This window comes from Megalobrama amblycephala, linkage group LG7 (genome assembly GCF_018812025.1).
Source record: "Megalobrama amblycephala isolate DHTTF-2021 linkage group LG7, ASM1881202v1, whole genome shotgun sequence".
Taxonomy (NCBI): Eukaryota; Metazoa; Chordata; class Actinopteri; order Cypriniformes; family Xenocyprididae; genus Megalobrama; species Megalobrama amblycephala.
This window is the reverse complement of record NC_063050.1, coordinates 36697182-36717083: the sequence shown is the minus strand read 5'-3', so window position 1 is coordinate 36717083 and position 19902 is coordinate 36697182. Positions and strand designations below refer to the sequence as shown.

Below are 19902 nucleotides of genomic sequence, written 5' to 3'. Positions count from 1 at the left end.
CTAACATTAAGGATGAACCACTGCAGTCACGTGGACTATTTTAACAATGTCTTTACTCCTTCTCTGGACCTTGAATGTGGTAATTTCGTTGCTTTCTATGGGAGATTAAATCAAAAATACCTTAATTTGTCTTCCGAAGATGAACGAAGGTCTTGCAGGTTTGGAACGACATGAGGGTGAGTACTTAATGACAGAAATTTCATTTTTGGATGAACTAACACTTTATTTTACTTCACAAATGTAAATGGTTTACAAATGCTTCTCATTGCAAATCTGTGTGAAAGTATCAAATGCCATAATCATGTCTACAAAAATCTGAGAGAAGAGAGAGCGAGTACCAGTGCGAGATATCAGTGCTGCGAAAAAAATGAAAATTTCAAATATTCAGAATCCATTTTTAATGAAAAATCTTTATTTTTGATAACACTAGTTAGATGTAAAAAGGGAAGATTCTGTCTGTTCCTCACACAAAGCTTTTGTATGATTTCAGAAACTTGGAATATAATGCATGGTTTCTATAGTCTACTTTTAGGGTATTTTTATGGTGCATTTTTTGTCATTTTGGTGGTCCATTTCCATTCACATGCATTGTATGAAAAAAGGGCTGCATGAACCTTTTTAGAAATTTCTCCTTTTGTGTTCTATGGAAGAACATTGTATGGGTTTGGAATAAATGGTGATAGATTATGCATTTTTGGGGGGTAAACTATTCCTTTAAAGCATATTCTGAGATGGCATTCATTTTCTTCTTATTTTTAAGTCAAGGCCCCTCATTGAGTGGAAGTGGGTTTTGCTACAGAATCCTGGATTTTGCATGATTGCATGTATAGTCAATGACGAGACCAGAGAATGCTTCTCCTGGTTCAAGCGCACTGAATAGGGGAGCATGGTACTCTTTTTGAAGGAACAGCGCAGCTCTTTTAACCAGACTTGGCATGCGAGGGCATCCTTCATCCTCCTATTAGTTTGAGTTCTGAAAACTAGAACACTCTGACTTCTAAGCGCCGCTCTCACTCCGTCTTACTTTCTAGGTGTGTGTTTTTTCCTTTTGATTCTGTGTTCATGGGCCCTGGACGTGACGCATGCGTATTCAAACTCCAGACTGGAGAGACCACCCAAGAAACCATGTTTCTTTGAAAGGATCTGATACTCAATAATGTCATGGTCCAGGATGCTGCTTTTTGGTGACTGTTCATGCTGGAATTGGAATAGTCGATATATTAAGGAATAGTCTCTCCTTCTCTGGATTTTATGATTCAAAATATGCATGAATTTTGTCTCTTTCTCACCCATCTGAAAAACATACCTCATGCATGTCTGTAAACTGTCTCACATTATAACCCCAACCCTAAACATTTGTTAATATTCCCCCACATATAGCTGCATTTTCTGTATCTATATGTATCATTCTCATCCACTGCTGTTTTCTTTTCCTATTTGTTAAAGTGTCCGATTTTCTTCTTTTCTATTGTTTTTCACATTAATTGCACTCTTTTTAATGGAATTTGCACTCAAAAGCCGATCTTGAGGAGAAAAGTATCTTATCGCATAATGTTAATGTGCATAATCACAATAACTTTTGGCTTTAAAAAACCATCAGGCTGTCCAAATGACTGTCAGTTTGTCTGTAACACATGTGAGTGAGTTAGTGAGAGCGACAGAATGAGGTTCATATTTATATGTGCTTCATGTTTGTAAGACGCTATGGCTATACTCTGTCCTAGTGGCCATGTAAACAATGTAACTTTTCCTTATTTTTACTAAATAATTTTATGAACCATATTCTGATAAAAAGTTGTTTTGTATTGTATTGTAAAAAAAAAAAAAAGGTCTTCAGAATGATGTGATGGTGTTTTCCCTCCCCTTTTCCTTGTTTTTCTCACCCTGTTTTGCAGTACACCTTAAGCATGAGAGCCAAATATCTGGCAACCAGCCGTCCAGACCAGTCCAGGCCATCAGAAACCCAGAACGGTCTGGAGCCCAACATGCGACCAGACCTGACCAGCCGCTCAGCTCCCAATAGCCGACCAAATTCAGCCATCCACCGACCCCACTCCGCCATCCATTAACCATCCACGAATGCGTAACCAATAGTCATCTACCTGTCAAGTCCACCAGTACAAAGTTTGTCTCCACCTCGATGTTCAGCCCTTTGCCAGTAAAGAAATTCACCCTAACATCTTTATCCGATTGGAATCAGCCATCCATGCTTATCTACTCTGGCTTTTTAAAGACTCCATTCTGCCAAACTTTTGTTGAAACTGCCATTTTTTACTCCTCTAATCGCACACAATGCATCACAGCAACTACACTGCCCTCTTCTGGAGGACTCCTCTCAGTTGTCTGCACAGTAACTCCCATACTACCCTCACAGAGAGTCTCTCAGGGCAGCCATATTGGCAAGGACTGCAGGACCACATTACCACAGCAGGATGGTTTATACCACTGTCATTTTTGATAATCTTGCCGTGCTGTGCAAGAAATGTCACTATGACATTTGATTTTATGATAAAGTTCTATTTTTAAGTATTTTGCAAAATTACACTGTTGTCGATATAGTTTAACAAGGTTGCGGCTTTTGCGCTTTCTCTGCAGTTCCTGACAATATGGCAGTGTTCTACTAGTACAGCCACAATCCAAGGTATCCATCATAGCAATTTAACGTAAACGGAGATGTTTACTCGTTTACAAATGTTCATAAGTTCACTGCATACTTGTGACTCTGTGGATTAACAAATGTTCCTGTCATCGAAGGCCATTCTTTGTATTAACAGTACAGTGTAATCTATGGTGTACCACAGTGTGAATTGACAGCCATCAAGCCTTTGAGCCATTATGCACATTCAGTATCTTATTCTAGAAGGGAAACAATTGCACAGCACACTAACGGTGTGTTTGTGTGCGTGCGTGGCGTGTTTGCCTTGTGCATTTGTGAGTGTGTTTTAAAACGGCACAACTCACGAGCTTTGCTCTTTGTAAATAGTAAGTGTTTTTGTACTTTAAAAAAATGTCTAAATGATCAACACTACAAACTTGGTGCACTAATCTTCTGTGTAACAGTGCAGTGCAACATTTGCCGTGGCTTAAAGCTGCAGTGAAGAATATCTGTAAAAAAAAAAATGTCGATGAAATAATAGTACATGTTTTGTAGACATATCACTTGAATTTGTGAATACACTTGTGGGTGCTCGTGTGTATGTGCACACTTTAAATGTGAATATTTCTAACGGAGGAAATTTTGCTCGGAGTGGAATAGGAGAAGAAGGGATACCTGGACTAAAAGAGAAATGCCTCCCCACTGCCCCACATGTAAATCTTTTTTATTTTATGTTCAGGCATGTTGTCCAGGCTTCACATTCTTTAGCAGGAGATTTTTCTTTGTGTTTTGTTTTGTAGTGAATCAGATTTGATTTTCACCATGGTCAGCCTTTTTCTTTATTTTTGTTTTACATCAATGGGGAAACACTTCTCTGTGGTGTTGATGAATCTGCAATATGGACAATGGACGTGTGCCACCAACAGGACTTTTGTGGTTTAGCCTCCTTTCCACCACAGGATAAAGATCAAAAAAATTTGGAAAGGGGGAAAAAAAAAACTGATGGGACAATGAAACTGAGGAAAGTTCCTCCTTACCATGCAGTCACTAAGTAAGACTTGTGTGGATGTAGTGTAAGATAACCTAGCTGTCTTTACCAAGTGCAGTATTGTTGGTTTCATTTACTTGCATCCAGTGTCATAACGCTGACATAACAGTGTTTAGACGTTGTCATGACGCCAATCAACCGCTAATGTTATCATGCGTAAAATGTGGCATCTAATGCCACTCTCGAGACATCGCGATTCTTGAACGTAGGTGTTTATGGATTCTTTTGATTTTAATAAATGTCATAAATTACATTAGCAGGTAGAAATGTCGTTTTGAACTGGAAAATGCTATAATGCTGTATCTTTTCTGACTTTGTGACACCCTCATTCGATTGGGGTTGAGTGTTGTTTGAATAATCTTTTTGTGTAACAAAAGTGGATGCTGTGTTTGGATGCAAACAGGAAAGGGCTTGTATCCCAAACCTTAAAACTCATGCACAGATGTGCTTTGACCATGTAGTGTCAGGCAACCACGAAGAAAAACACTCACGCACAAAAAACAACAATGCAACACTAGACGTTTCACTAAACAGAATATTACAGAAAAAGTCATTGTTTTTACACGCAACGTAGTGGATAAAAAGGCACCTTACCACTCAATAGACACAAATGTAAAATTGCTCTTAAGTCTTTTTACAGTATTTACATGTATTCAACCACTAACCATTATATAGAGACAATCCAAATGTTCGGATCTATGATTCAATCTGTACCATATGATGCAGTTGCATGACTGAAGGAATATGAGGAAGAAATATTCTGCCTTTCTTAACATTTTCATAGAGTAACCTTTCTTTCTGTAAATGTACACATTTTTTTTTTCCTAGCATATTGTTAGCTTTCTATTGTATAGACCATAACAAATGAGCCTACTCACTCCTTTCTAAATGTGAATAATGATTCGTCATAAATTGATGTTTTGATAACAATTCTTATGGATTTTTCATGTTTTTTATGTTTTTTTCATTTGTGATTTAAGATGTTGTACATGTCAGGAAAAATTGATTTTCTGAGCCTGGATTCAATGTTTTAATAATATATTAAAATGAACTTACCTGGTCCAGGGTGTTGAGCATCAGTGCCTGAAGACAGAAAAAGAAAATCACTTTATCAAGGTATGCTCTATAAAAAAAAAAAGAAGAAGAAAAAGTTGGCCCTGGAATCTTGATGCTTAAAATGGAAAGAAATAAGCTATGAACGTATGCCAAAGTTCTTGAAGAGAATTTGTACACTTGTTTGTTTGAAAACTGCATGACGTCTGTGAGCAGGTGTACATTTAAAAATAGATCATAATGTAGTACAACAACAAAAAAATGCATTTGGGCTGTTAATAAATTGCTATATGTTTAAATGCTGTAGAGAAAAGTAGTCTAAACTTGTGTGATGTTCCTGGGATGCTATCCATACAAAGCCATTATTTTACATACAAAGAACATTGATGTAGCTACGTTGATTTGGTATTAAAGGGATGGTTCAAGCAAAACTTAAAATTCTTTTTTCATATTCACCCACATGTCTTTTGAAGAATGTATATAGCAGAATTTCCAGGGCTCAGGCTGCTCTTTTTCATTTAGCGCAATGGAGAATTGGGTCGAAGACTGTTGAAAGACGATTTAGATATGAACGGGAGAAACTGCAACGCACAAAATGGCGGAATTTGTCCCGCTTTCTAAGTAAAAGAGCCAATCGCAGATTGATAAAGTCATTGCGTCACTGTAGCTGCTGTTAGAGGCTCCGGTTCCTGAGACTCGTGCACATGCGCATTAGCTTGTCTAGCCTGAAAAATAAGCTTTTTAAATGCTATTTTAGCATAAGAAACAACATTTATGGGACGGTTAATGTCAGATTTTGTTGCTGATTTGAAATATGTAATTTATTTGGGAGTTGGCCAAGCAGTTTTTGCAAATAAATAGTACTTGGTCTTGGTAGTCTCAGCCTCAGACGTCACACCCACGGACCGTTGGCTGAACGTCTGATGCATATGGCCAAAGATAAAGAATAACACAAGACATGTCACTCGTATTGTTTTGAATAGGAGAAAGTGTAAAGCGCAATATGGCGGAATAAGTCCCGCCTTCAAAATAAGAGCCAATCGCCGACTGGTAAAGTCACTGCAGCGGGCAAGCACTCCAAAATGAGGCACAAGAGACGCGCATTTAGGTCTGCGCATGGGCATTAGCTTGATCCAGCTTAAAAAATAGTTTTTTTTTGTCATGATTCGAGCGTTTGGATAAAAAAAACTTATGAGACAGAATTCATTGGTGATTTCAAATATGAAATTTAATCGAAAGCTTGGCAAACAGCTTTGGAGAATTTGATGTTTCCCCATTCAAAGAGATAGGAGCTGCATGGATGCCCAGGATGCCCGAGAGGCGTTTCAAAGATGGCCGCCGAGTGAAATGATTTGTCTTAAATGGACTTTGATATGGCACACTTAACTGGAAACACTTCAGGAGTTTCGAAGTTGTCACAGTGATCGTATTATTATAGGGAGATAAGAGGGTATCTCTTACCATTGGAGAAAACGTAACGGCTAACTTAGGCCATGTTCACTCTGTCAGTTTTTGGGATTGACAACCGCATTTACTTACAGGTGTGAGTCTCCTAATGTCTCGTTCACACAGCAATTTGCGTCTGTATGAATGTGCAACGAAAGTCAAGCCCGTATTCTCTTACTAGTAACCATAACGACAGTGACCAACATAATATTAAAGATGGCGACGTCCATAAAACTGAAAAGTGTCACTTTTGACATGACAAGAGACCAATTGAACCACAAGGGTATCCATTCAAACATCATTAACCAACAACAGCATGTTAAACACGCAATAGCCGGAGATTGGATCTAACACCTTAAGATGACGCACAGCTCATATCTCTTTCGTTTTAAGTTACCAAAAGCGGACATGCAGACATGAAAAACAACCTGTGGCAACAGTGTAAAAGTAGCCCAATTCCGCTGGAAAAACACGACTCGGCAACACTGGCAGTCACGTGGTACAATTAGAAGCTGTACAAGGAGGACATGAACTCTTTTTACAAGATGAAATCACGTAATTGCGGTTACAACATGGCACAAACGCACCTTGATTACAACGATATAGTTCTGTGCCGTTATCTTTATAGTTGTGGTGTGGACTCTGCTATTCCTTTATTTAGAACGATTTTTTAGAGCTAGGGCCTATCTTTATCGTTATCGTTATAATTATCGTCCTCTGTGCTTGCAAAGTTGTGGCGTTGAAAATGAGAAAAAGTAAATTCTTTGGATTAATAACCTTTATATTATAAATATAATGCACTTTGGCTGCAGTTTAACTGCAGTTTGTCTGTATCACAACTCCTCAGCCTTCGTTGACATTAGTGAAGGTTGCAACCCTGTATCACATGAAATACGTTCTGAGGAAACTATTTTGCAAATCGCAATTACGTTACATGCCAACATATAAGCAGTGCTATTACGTTGGTCCTTAACCTAATATAAGCAGTGCTATTACGTTGGTCCTTAACCTAATAAAGCCAATTTATTGCAGTGCTATTACGTTTGTCCTGAACATAATACATCCAAAGCAGGTTTCTTTTCACACGTAGCAGCTAATGCTGTTCATTTTGTTTTAATTATTTACTCCCTTTTTTCTGATCGGGCTACAAAATATTATTTATGCCAGGGGGAGTCAAATGGCGGCACCCAGATAATTTTTATCTGGCCCTCCAACTGGTTTTTGATGTTTAAAACCGCTCGCAATCTGATATCAAAGTCCCCGCAAAGGTTTAGCGTTTTCAGCGGTGAGTTTAACGTTGTTGCAAAGATTTTTCTGATCTCGCCAGAATAATGTGAAACTGCTACGTTTTGGTTGCTATGAACAATATTTTATTTTCTGCATCAAAATAAGGTTTGATTACATTTTAAGCAAAAAATATATATTTTATTTTCATAATATTCATTCAGTGAATGTACATAATCACTCGCTTGCGCGTTGTTGCAAAGATTTATCGGATCTCGCCAGAATAATGTGAAACTGCTACGTTTTGGTTGCTATGAACAATATTTTGAGTTAGTTTCTGCATAAAAATACGGTTTGATTACATTTTTAGCGAGAAATATATATTCTATTTTCATAATATTCACTCAGTGAATGTCAACCCGTTCTCACGCTGAAGAAGTCTCCTTCAGAACACATCGCGATATTTGGCATCAGTTCGCGTGTGCTGGATGTTGGTAAGTAGTCGTAAATACGCTGTTCTAATGTTTGATATAATGTCTTTTCTGTTTGCAGATATTAATCAGATTAACGTTAGCTCCCTCATGTTCAGTCACTGCATTATATCTGTCACCTCCGCTAAGGTTTTGCTTTTCATTGTTTTCTATATTAAATAGTACTAAACTAGGGTGATTAAACACTGTCACGTGACGTGCAATATATTGCACAATATATATAACATATTCATATCAGGTTCAAAGTAGTACAAGTGTAGTTTCAAAATGGTATTTGTTGTAGAAGCACGGTAAAAAAACAACACTTACCATGCTTTTTACCACAGTATTGGTAGTTTTAATTAGATTTTTGTTGTAAATACAGAGTAACCACAACACTTATCATGCTTTTAATGCCTAATAATGTTAAATCCAAAAACTGTAAGGTCAATAAGAACTTCTTTCCTATATATATTTATATATAAACCTATATATTATAAATAATGATATTTTCTTTTCTCTTGTTTTAGCTGAAAAGACAAAAAGGGCCTTTTGGAAATGGATGAAGGAGACAGAAAGCTGCAAAGGCAAATAATTGCAATGGTATGTATGTGTTGCTTTTAACCCTTTATCAAACATTTTATGAAGCATTTGTTAAATAGTCTCACAGTAAATTAAAATTAAAGTCAAATCCTGTACATATTTATCACCTTATTTGTAAATCAGTTGTGCCCCTTCTTGGACAGTTGGACGTCCCACACATAAAAGTTTATATTAATTCCATTGAATTCTTTAAAATGATTACAGATTGGGCCCAAAATGTTCCAATGATACATGATGTCTCTCCGCACCTCATAACTACCTCTGTTTGCAAGAGTGGAAATTATCATTTGACTTGTCACATGACATCAGATATTCAATTATTTTGTCATAATCAAAATAATTGAATATCTGATGTCTATTCAATATCTAATCAGTTACACTGCTGATAATGTCCTGCTTGCATGTGAAACATGTTATTTTTTTATTTATTCTTTTAAATATAAATATAGCTTGCTATTAAAGACATATGTTTAATCATGGAAATGCCCACATATCAGTGAACTTATTACATAAATGCATTTAACATTTAATTATGCAACACTCTTTACAGAAGGAAATCCTACAGTTATGTGTAAATTGACAACTTGAATGTGATGTAATAAATTTACCTTCCTTTCTGTCTTGCAGGATTACTTGCAGATTACTTAGTCCTTCTTTTTAGGATCTCTACAACATCAAACTCAACAGCTCTTTTAAGAGCCGACCCTCACAAGAGCTACTAGTGAGTCGCTGCAAACCTGCCGTGATCAGCCCTTTCCAGGTAAAGTTTCTAGATATTTAAATCAGTATTTACTCATCAAATGCTCTCCTGGATGGTATGGTAAATTAACTGATTTATAACTGTCTCAATTTGTATGTTTTAAGAACAAGAGTAATTGCACACAGAGTAAGTAGAGACTTTCTTGTTTTTCTGTGCAGAGAAGGAAGACCAGTCCTTATATCAAAACAAGCTCATCGAAGTCCTTTGTTTAGGGTGAGGAAGGAACATGACCATCTCATGACCATCTCATGCCCAAAGAAGACAGAAGTCCATTGGTATGTCTTGTGTTGAGGCAATGCTGTAATATGTAGTACAGAATTTAATGTTGTTCTCTCAAAGGACTATTAAGTTCTTAAAAAGTTCTTAAAAACGGTTCCTTCTGTTTTTTTTGTTTGTTTGTTTGTTTGTTTGTTTGTTTTTAGATAAAAGCAGACAGGGAAGCTTTGGAAGATAATGAGTTAATATAATATAATATAGTATAATAGGAATTAAATAGTAAATGTTCTTTAAATTATGTGTAATACCTAGTTTTTTTTGGCTTGAAATAAGGCCTTATACTGCACAGACCTAAAACATTGTATTTGTGTTTTAAAACATATAGCAAGTGAAGTCACTAACAGAAGATCCTAGAGGAAAAACGACTGATGTGCAGCTACGGAGGAACACAAGAGGCAGAAATATGCATGGCCATGGCTTCTTCATGAGTACGGTAAGTCCTGTGCCTATTCTTAATTCTTGCCTTAAAGTTTTTATTGCAGTATTTTAACAATTTTACATTGTACAGGTTATCACTTGGTTTTTGACCAAATTATGCTCTTGAAACAAGAAACAGAAGAGTATGTTGTCCTGAAAGAAATCAAGGCTCAAAAGAGAGCATGCCTTTCTAAAAGATCTTTTAAAACAGGTTGCTGTTAATATGGGTAAAACAGTTTTTGTTCAGTACTTAGCTTACAGTCTGTGCTGCATTTTTATTATAATATATATATTATGTACTGCTGTTTTGTAAAGTTAAATCAGGAACAGGCAACTCTAGCCCTTTTGCTGTCTCCTTTTTGAGGTGGAGAGTTTACCTCCAACCATAATTGAGCACACCTGAAAATTTTAACCAAAGTCTTCAGGTGTACTTATAGACAGTTATAGGCAGTTGGGTTTGAGGTTGGAGCTAAATCTGCAGGACCGTGGACGCTGAGGGCCAGAGTAGCCCACCACTGTTTAAATCATGCAGAACATAAGCTGACCTGGCTGTCCATTAAACTACTTAACTTGAATTGTCTGTGTTTTTTTGTTTTACTTTTAGACCAGGACTGAAGAACGCCTGACAATGGGATGTTAAGACTTCTTCCTCTGGTTGAGAAAAAGCTACAGCACATCAGTGATCACATCTTCTGGTCATCAGTTGTACTGTAGAGTACAACTGAACAAACTGTTTAGAAGAAGAAGAACATGAACATGATAGAGACGTGTACAGGGAAGAGCAAGAACCCAGTTCAGCTGTGATAATGAATCTTTATTTTAAACTCAATATCAAATCTGTTTTCTGGATCATAGTTGACTGGATGGGATTCTGTGGCGCTCATTTGTGCAATAGGAGTAAAGTCTGTGAATGGATTATTATGACATTAACGTATTTTTGAAGACACGTTTTTATTTATCTTGAATCTCATTTGTCTTTATGCAAATTTCAACCTTATGCTGTATCCTCCAATAAAGTGTTGTGTAATAAATTATGGTGAACGTGGTGTTTGGTAGAGTAAAGTTTATTTCATAATTTAAAAAAATGACATATAATTTCCATGATTGTTTTACTTATTAATACATAAATATATATTACATAAATATTTTCGATCTAATTCATGATATTTGGGACAACAATGCACCAAAAGTTGCATATACTTTCATGTTGTGACAAGGATGGCAGTTTCCAGATAAATAAAGGGAATGTGAATAAAGAGAGGCTGCAGTGGGTTATACTGATACAAACACTTCAAGCAGAACTGAAGAAGATCGATGTTGATCATTCTGGTACATCTACTACTGCATTCAAAATGACAGCTGGACATTACTGATGTCAGGCATGTGAGGAGCAAGAAGAGGGGGTGATAATGACATTTTGGCACAGTTTCTTATTTTACTGAATAGTGCATTATCCTTGTGTAACAGTAATAGTGAAGTGTAAATATAAATAGTTTTTAGTTTACTGCCAACACTGGCAGCTGGATAATGGCAAGTTGTTGTGGGTTCATCCATTATATTTATTGGTGTTCATACAAAAAAAAAAGCAAAGAAATAATCAACTACTATTCAATTAATCTATTATTATTATTATTATTATTGTATTACAACATTTTGTTATAATATTTCCATATTTCATCAGATGGTCTCACAATACCCATCAAAAACCTATACAAGCATGATGTTAGAATGGAAAATGAGGAAATGATAAAATACTGCAATATTTAAATGTGATTCAACAAAGTTTGTTATCCATGATGAGGAGTACACACCTGTGTAGATTTTAATGCCCTTCCACCCCCAAGGGGCCAGTACCGGCCCCTGGAAGAGCAAAGAAATGCACATTTCAAATGGTTGTAACTCAAAGTCCGGTTAGCGTATCAAAGAGAAAATCAACAGGACAACTGCTTATGCTATGATTACTAAATAATGTTGGGCACAGTTTTCAGACATACATGGAAAGCTGGCATAAAGGTTTTTTAATAGTGATTACAGTAAAATATTAAATTTCAGCCTGTCCCTCATATATGTAATAAATGTTTGCACAATAAACATATTTAGATATCGAGTTGTCCATTAAAGATCTTATTATTTTAACATTTATCATTTCTTTACTAAACGTTTTAAACTACATTACCCATATGTCTCTGTCATTCTATCAATGAACGGGAAACATGGCGCTGTAGTTCATTGAGAAGCTAGGGTTAGGGTTGGGATCTCGGTAAAGGAGTAATTTCTCACAACATGGAAACACTTTATAGTTAACTTAATGTATGAGTAACGTAATATTCACACTAAAACAAACTTTGTAAGATAAAGCGCCGTTTTATATGGGTTGAAAGGTAGTCCAATCACAGCGAGTTCTGCGATAGAGTCACAGCCAATCACAACACAGCTGAACAGATGCGTCACGCTTACTTGTCCATTTATGGTAAATGACGACAGATCTCCTTCGGTTCCGGCTGACGAGAAAGATTCCTTAATAATTAATCTAATTAAATATAATAAAAATCACATTTTACAACGAAAGACTCCTTTGTGTTTTAAACTGATGCATAAATATATTTGAAAGAGATATAATTGCATCTACTAAAGTGCTTCTAACATTTACAGTAGATATGTAGTATATTAAAGGTATACATTTAATCACTTATTTATACCATTCTTCACCATTTGAACTCTTGGAATTAAAATAAATATAAATAAAAGCATAATGAATGTACTCGATTTTGTAATCATATTCCAATATTTAGTGTCAAAGACAAATGTAGTCCCCAAACTACTGCACAACAGTATAAAAATCAGTTAATTGTGAGAAAAAAATATATCCAGTTACAGAGGCAATCTATTATAGTGAAATATAACTACACAAATCGATATGATGAAGTATTATTTTTACAAACCAAGAGATGAGATAAAATTCCATGTGAAAATATGTTTCTTTAAAGAATAGGGGGAAAAAAATAACATTTTACATTCTCAACTTTAATACAATACAATATTGTGTTTATTGTTCACTTTTACTGTAACTAAATGAAAGGCAAATTCAAATAGTTAATGCATTTTATAAATGTTAAATATTTTCAGCAATAAAATGCTTCTATAAAATACATTCATGGGTATGTTACATTTACATTATCCAGGTACTGATATAATGATACCATAGATGTAGTTAAGGTGGACATTTACTATAGTGACACTGTGAATAAAACGGTTTAATGAAAAAAAATGCAAGACATTTTCAAGTCCATCTAAATGAAGAGGTAACAAACTCACAGAATAATGTCCAGAATGTCAATGTGTCATTTCTGTAATACTCTATATCAGCACCAAACAGAATTAAATAAATATTGATTGTTCTCAGAGGGTTTTCCTGAACACTCTCACTAACTTCAATTGTTCGGACAAACACCTGCTATACACACATGCAGAAATACATATTTGACTATAGTCGCAGCATTACTAGAACTTTTACCAAAACTCCGGATGAGCACTGGTGCTTCTTTGATAAAGGCAAGAATATGGAAAAAGATAAATTACTATTTTCAATATTGGTTCTGCACGTTTCAAGGAGATCATAAGGAGGAGTCCACGTGAAGACTTTTAAAAACTGTGACAGAGTGAAGGGTGCACCTCCCCGGACACACCCTAAGCATGACCAAACAACAACACCCAAAGACAGATATGAAGTGGACACCACCAGGAGAATGCAGGGGAAGACATGGAAACGAAGGCCTGAAGAATGTCGGTGTCCCATGGGAAGATGTGGAGAATGTGGTCACAGATTGGATACGTTGGAGGACACTTGTTACCCAATGTGCCCAGCACAGCACTTGATGATGATGTTGTGAGTTCATACATAACTGTAGGATTTCCTTCTGTAAAGAGTGTTGCACAATTAAATGTTAAATGCATTTATGTAATAAGTTCACTGATGTGTGGGCATTTCCATGATTAAAAGTATAGCAAGCTATATTCATATTTTAAAAAATAAAAAATAAAAATAAATAAATAACATGTTTCACATGCAAGCAGGACATTATCAGCAGTGTAAATGATCATGACAAAATAATTGAATATCTGATGTCATGTGACAAGTCAAATGATAATTTCCACTCTTGCAAACAGAGGTAGTTATGAGGTGCGGAGAGACATCATGTATCATTGGAACATTTTGGGCCCAATCTGTAATCATTTTAAAGAATTCAATGGAATTAATATAAACTTTTATGTGTGGGACGTCCAACTGTCCAAGAAGGGGCACAACTGATTTACAAATAAGGTGATAAATATGTACAGGATTTGACTTTAATTTTAATTTACTGTGAGACTATTTAACAAATGCTTCATAAAATGTTTGATAAAGGGTTAAAAGCAACACATACATACCATTGCAATTATTTGCCTTTGCAGCTTTCTGTCTCCTTCATCCATTTCCAAAAGGCCCTTTTTGTCTTTTCAGCTAAAACAAGAGAAAAGAAAATATCATTATTTATAATATATAGGTTTATATATAAATATATATAGGAAAGAAGTTCTTATTGACCTTACAGTTTTTGGATTTAACATTATTAGGCATTAAAAGCATGATAAGTGTTGTGGTTACTCTGTATTTACAACAAAAATCTAATTAAAACTACCAATACTGTGGTAAAAAGCATGGTAAGTGTTGTTTTTTTACCGTGCTTCTACAACAAATACCATTTTGAAACTACACTTGTACTACTTTGAACCTGATATGAATATGTTATATATATTGTGCAATATATTGCACGTCACGTGACAGTGTTTAATCACCCTAGTTTAGTACTATTTAATATAGAAAACAATGAAAAGCAAAACCTTAGCGGAGGTGACAGATATAATGCAGTGACTGAACATGAGGGAGCTAACGTTAATCTGATTAATATCTGCAAACAGAAAAGACATTATATCAAACATTAGAACAGCGTATTTACGACTACTTACCAACATCCAGCACACGCGAACTGATGCCAAATATCGCGATGTGTTCTGAAGGAGACTTCTTCAGCGTGAGAACGGGTTGACATTCACTGAGTGAATATTATGAAAATAGAATATATATTTCTCGCTAAAAATGTAATCAAACCGTATTTTTATGCAGAAACTAACTCAAAATATTGTTCATAGCAACCAAAACGTAGCAGTTTCACATTATTCTGGCGAGATCCGATAAATCTTTGCAACAACGCGCAAGCGAGTGATTATGTACATTCACTGAATGAATATTATGAAAATAAAATATATATTTTTTGCTTAAAATGTAATCAAACCTTATTTTGATGCAGAAAATAAAATATTGTTCATAGCAACCAAAACGTAGCAGTTTCACATTATTCTGGCGAGATCAGAAAAATCTTTGCAACAACGTTAAACTCACCGCTGAAAACGCTAAACCTTTGCGGGGACTTTGATATCAGATTGCGAGCGGTTTTAAACATCAAAAACCAGTTGGAGGGCCAGATAAAAATTATCTGGGTGCCGCCATTTGACTCCCCCTGGCATAAATAATATTTTGTAGCCCGATCAGAAAAAAGGGAGTAAATAATTAAAACAAAATGAACAGCATTAGCTGCTACGTGTGAAAAGAAACCTGCTTTGGATGTATTATGTTCAGGACAAACGTAATAGCACTGCAATAAATTGGCTTTATTAGGTTAAGGACCAACGTAATAGCACTGCTTATATGTTGGCATGTAACGTAATTGCGATTTGCAAAATAGTTTCCTCAGAACGTATTTCATGTGATACAGGGTTGCAATATTGAACAATTTATCGATATCTTGATGTTTATAATTTTGATATATAAAAAGGGTTAGGAGACCTCGTTTTAAACTTTTGTTAGTCTGTTTGTAGGCTCCGAGGACTTTATAAGTCTTGTTGTTTAAATTAAGATATGGTCCAACAACGCTGTGTATAATTGCATCTATTTCACTGGGGGGGTTAGACGAATAATGCCCCAGAGAAACTGCAGTAGGCACAGACGGAGCACAGAAATTCTGCACAGATGGTGTGCCAGAAAATGGAAACACTTCAGTTTAATGAATTCAGAAAAAGGAGAAACTTCAAACGAAATGTGCTGACAGGTGAAAGTAACATGTCGTCCAGAACAGAGTGGGAGTTAATTAACGGATGAACGGGTGCAGGTCTAGTGTGAGCTAGGTTTCTCTCTCAATGATATTATCGCATAAAGAAATTATACATTTTTTGGCCCCTTAACATTTTGCAAAGTGCCATAATTTTCATTACAATATTAGTTTATTAAATGAGTAATTAGGAAAAGAAACATATTTAAATATGTTTATGTATGTATTTCAGTATAGGCTAATGGGAGTGAGGTTTTTACAGTACAGAAGAAAAGAACTGGGATGGGCTGCTATTATTATTTTTATTCTATTTACATTTAATCACTGTACAACTTAAATATTTAAATGATTCTGCTAACTTAAGCATCTGGACGTGCTTCTTGCCACAGGTTACTCAGGAGGAGGAAAGCACAGCTGGTGACCGACGGTTGTATCTTCATGCTGCCGCGAGGGGGCGCATGCGCGCACCGATCGAACACAGTTAAAGACAAAGCTTGAACCTCAACCGATAACTCATCTCCTTTACCAGAGGTCGTGAACAGGTAACTGACGCATCGCCGAGCTGGATTTAATGGAAGTCTGCTTGAAAATGTACGTTGATCTTTACCTGGAGGACATATCTTAACTTTTGACCTACTGGAAGATACCTCAGAGCGTTTGATCGTTTGAGTAAGTATCCATTTCAAATTCAACTGTGCATGAAATTAGCTGAATATGCTTAATTTCATTTTGTCTGCTAATTATTATTGATAGGAGTAACATTTAAATCGTGAGCATAGTGTTTTTATAAGCTACTTGTGAATTCCTGTATTTCTGCTTTGAAGTAAATCTTTATCACTGGAATTCAGCATAGGGCTATATTATTATAAAATATTTTGTTTTATGTTATTTTATATTCATAAACTAAAATGGGGACCAATAGGTACAAGAGTTTTTGTGAATGTATTGCAACATTTGCAGCACCATTCATGACTATACATCAGCATGTCTGCATATCAGTTTGTCAGGTGAATTGGTGAAAATAAAGCTATTGATTTATACAAAGTAAAAACCTTTCTGTCTTATTTAGTACTGTTAGCCCTTTAAATTGAGCACAATTTAATGTGGGAATCTCAGCTCCTCTTATACACACACACACATGCACACAATGCAGCGTGAGACTGAAAGTATGAATTAATAAAAGGATTTAAAAAGCTTTTACTTGTTAATGTTTGCGGCTTTTCTACATTCTTTTCAGTGAATAAATGTGTATGTCCGTGTAAATCTATGTGTGTAACTGTCTCTCTGTCCTTTTTCAGGTCATACATGAAGATACAGATGACCTCAAGATGTGAAGGAAGAAAACAAATGAATAAAGACGAGGTATACATAGGCTATTAGATAAAGAAGAGGATCTTTATTTGCTTTTGTTGTCATCCATATTGTCTGTGGAGGTAAAAGTGAAATGTGTATTTAATACTGTATGGAAGAAGAGATGCATTGGCTTTGAGTTATTGAAACGACAAAGAAAAGAATGGATTTGAGATCATCTGCTTTTTTCCCTCAGGGCTTTCAAGCCTTTATGTGCATGAATGGAAACTTTGGTACCTGAAATGTACAGTAAAAAATGAAAACTGTTACCATGTAGTTTAGTTATGATGTAGCTATGTCGTAGTTTACCCACTCAACATCACGGGAAAACCACTATGAATCTGACCCCAACCCAGTTCTATGACCTTCCCAGGGCATTGGACCTTCAACGTGAACCTCAAAACAAGAGCAGGTCGACTCCAGCCAGCTTCTTCAACAGCTCCTTCTTCTTTCAGGATAATGCTGCTTTAGAATGGCAGCTGTTCCTCACCATCCGAGAGCCTGGCACCATTATATTATCTGTCCTTTACTCTGTTTCCTTCCTTGTGGGATTCTTTGGAAATGTCATGTCCCTCAAAGTCCTACTCGGCCAGCGCGGAAGCGCGCGTCTGTCGGGTGCGAGCGCCACCCGCTGCCTGCTGATAAACTTAGCGGTGTGCGACCTGGCAGTGGTTTGCGTGTGCATGCCCGTCACCCTGGGCCACCGCATCTACACGCCATGGGTGTACGGGAACTTCCTGTGCCGCGCGGTGCCATTCACGCAAGCGGTTTCTGTTTCCGCCAGCGTCCTGAGCATCACTGTCATCAGCATCAGCCGGTACTATGCTGTTCACTCGCCGCTACAATCCCGAGCCTACTTCACTCGTCGACGCATCCTCGCCTCTGTTGCGATCGTGTGGTTGATCTCCTCAGTGATCTGCATGCCGGTTGCAATAGTTACCAGGCGTGATGAAGTAGCTTTGATTGAAGGGCTAGCCATCGTGCTGCCAGTCTGTGGAGAGGTGTGGCCTCAGCCACGCTTACGACAGGCCTACAACGTCCTGCTGTTCAGCGCACTCTACTGCCTACCCGTTGCGTTTAACCTCACCCTAGCCTTCCTCACGTGTCGCCGGCTGCGCAGCACTGGCTCCGAGGGTCGATTCACAGAGCTGGACCCCCGTTCTCAGGCGCTTCATGAAACAAGGTTGCAAGGGCGCAGGCAGATCGCACGTATGGTGGCAGCATTGGTGCTGCTCTTTGCTCTGTCATGGTTACCTATGTATGTGACTGATATTTGGCTGGACCGTGAGCTGCGCCATCCACCAGGCTGGCTCCTTCAGACCAGGCCCTTTGCACAATGGTTAGGCCTCACCAACTCTTCTCTCAACCCCTTTTGCTACTGCTTCATTGGGGATCTCCATCGCTCAGCCAAGGCTTTGCGTTTGCGCCTCTGTGGCCCATCCCCAGCCTCAGCGCTGGCTCTGGCCTCCCTCCCAAAAATATTCAACCTGCAGAATCAAGACAAATCTCCAGGGAGCACCGCTGACAACTCAACCAACTCTTGCGGGGAGGATGCTGGGAATCTCAAACTGTCAGTGTGGTGGACTCAATCTCACACGTGTGAGTCAATGAGCTTACCTTACCACTTAGGAATGACTGAAGCGATTGCACTGGATACATAACAGACCTGGTGCACCGCAATGGACATTTGCTCTCAGATGTGTTGTGCTTTGTGTTTTGTGCTTTTATAAACCCTTTGTTCCAAACTGGTTTGACTTTCTTTCTTTTGTGGAACACCAAAGATGAAATTTTGAACTGTTTTTGTCTATGGGGTCCATACAAAATTGGACCCTATTGACTTTCATTATAAGGACAAAAAAAATCACTTTTCAGAATATCTTATTTTGCGTTCCACATTAAAAAACAAAGTTATACTGGTTTGGCGATGTCAACAACATGAGGGTGAGTAAATTATGACTAAGTTTTCAATTTCAGATGAAACATTCATTGAATATTCTCAAGTGGGAATGGGACAGTTCATGTGTCAGCATTGGGCGTCTTTTTAAACTCCAAACATTAATTGTATAGATGTAACTTTCTTAGTCATGTTTAGATCTGCTGTAAACATACTAATAATATGTAATAAATATTTTGCCATTGAAACTTATTAGGGTCAATGTAAGAAATCCATATCATAAACGAATAAAGTGGTTCAATGCATAAAGTCATGCTGCTAAGTGTTGCCTAGAGCAGTGTCTTAAAATAAACCAAACGTCATTAAATGCTGCTCCTATACGTCTAGCAGGGCAGCTTAATTAAAATGATCATCTGAGTAAAACTGAGACATACATACGCCTTCACACCTACAATCTCTGGTGAAGAAACACATGGAAACGTCTTTCTGTGAACACATTCACGGCTTCTCGCCTTCACTACTAAATGTGGAAACCATCTGCATCTCAAGTCATCACCCTCTTCTTAGTGTTATCTTACTGAATTCAGAGCAGAAATTAAACTACATTGCACCATTCAAA

General features: G+C 37.0%; 2 protein-coding genes and 3 long non-coding RNA genes across 9 annotated transcripts in view; 3 read left to right on the top strand and 2 right to left on the bottom strand.

Annotated features, from left to right (window-relative positions):
- The window catches only part of ttyh3b (tweety family member 3b), a 42084-nt gene extending 37380 nt beyond the window's left edge, over positions 1-4704 (top strand). For both annotated transcript variants that reach the window (XM_048197274.1, XM_048197275.1), the window contains one exon: positions 1896-4704. In XM_048197274.1, coding sequence (XP_048053231.1) covers positions 1896-2069 — 174 coding nt within the window. In that variant the 3' untranslated portion in view covers positions 2070-4704. The remainder of the gene's footprint in view (positions 1-1895) is intronic.
- The window catches only part of LOC125272456, a 38331-nt gene extending 32781 nt beyond the window's left edge, over positions 1-5550 (bottom strand). The window contains exons 1-2 of the long non-coding RNA XR_007185846.1: positions 5158-5550; positions 4701-4727 (exon numbers count right to left, since the gene is read on the bottom strand). This is a non-coding gene — a long non-coding RNA (uncharacterized LOC125272456). The remainder of the gene's footprint in view (positions 1-4700; positions 4728-5157) is intronic.
- A 1740-nt stretch (positions 5551-7290) lies between these two features.
- LOC125272453 lies at positions 7291-10938 on the top strand. Of its 2 annotated transcripts, XR_007185845.1 has the most exons (7): positions 7291-7428; positions 7776-7861; positions 8368-8440; positions 9068-9200; positions 9359-9475; positions 9802-9909; positions 10498-10938. It is a non-coding gene; the product is annotated as an uncharacterized LOC125272453 (long non-coding RNA). The 2 variants fall into 2 exon arrangements; XR_007185844.1 differs by having other exon boundaries at positions 7776-8440.
- Positions 10939-13163: 2225 nt separating this feature from the next.
- On the bottom strand, positions 13164-15471 carry LOC125272452. 3 transcript variants are annotated; one of them, XR_007185841.1, is made up of 4 exons: positions 15334-15471; positions 14901-14986; positions 14322-14394; positions 13164-13810 (listed from the first exon to the last, which is right to left on the bottom strand). It is a non-coding gene; the product is annotated as an uncharacterized LOC125272452 (long non-coding RNA). The 3 variants fall into 3 exon arrangements; XR_007185842.1 differs by having other exon boundaries at positions 14322-14986; XR_007185843.1 differs by lacking the exon at positions 13164-13810 and adding an exon at positions 13817-14117 and having other exon boundaries at positions 14322-14986.
- Positions 15472-16572: 1101 nt separating this feature from the next.
- Positions 16573-19134, top strand: zmp:0000001069 (neuropeptide FF receptor 1). Its single transcript, XM_048197272.1, has 2 exons — positions 16573-16708; positions 17338-19134. Exon 2 carries the CDS (start codon positions 17725-17727, stop codon positions 19048-19050), a length of 1326 nt encoding a protein of 441 aa, XP_048053229.1. The 5' UTR covers positions 16573-16708; positions 17338-17724; the 3' UTR covers positions 19051-19134.
- Positions 19135-19902: the final 768 nt, after the last annotated feature.

Excerpts from the sequence above, each read along its gene's own strand:
- zmp:0000001069 (XM_048197272.1), top strand. The coding sequence starts at position 17,725 with ATGAATCTGACCCCAACCCAGTTCTATGACCTTCCCAGGGCATTGGAC.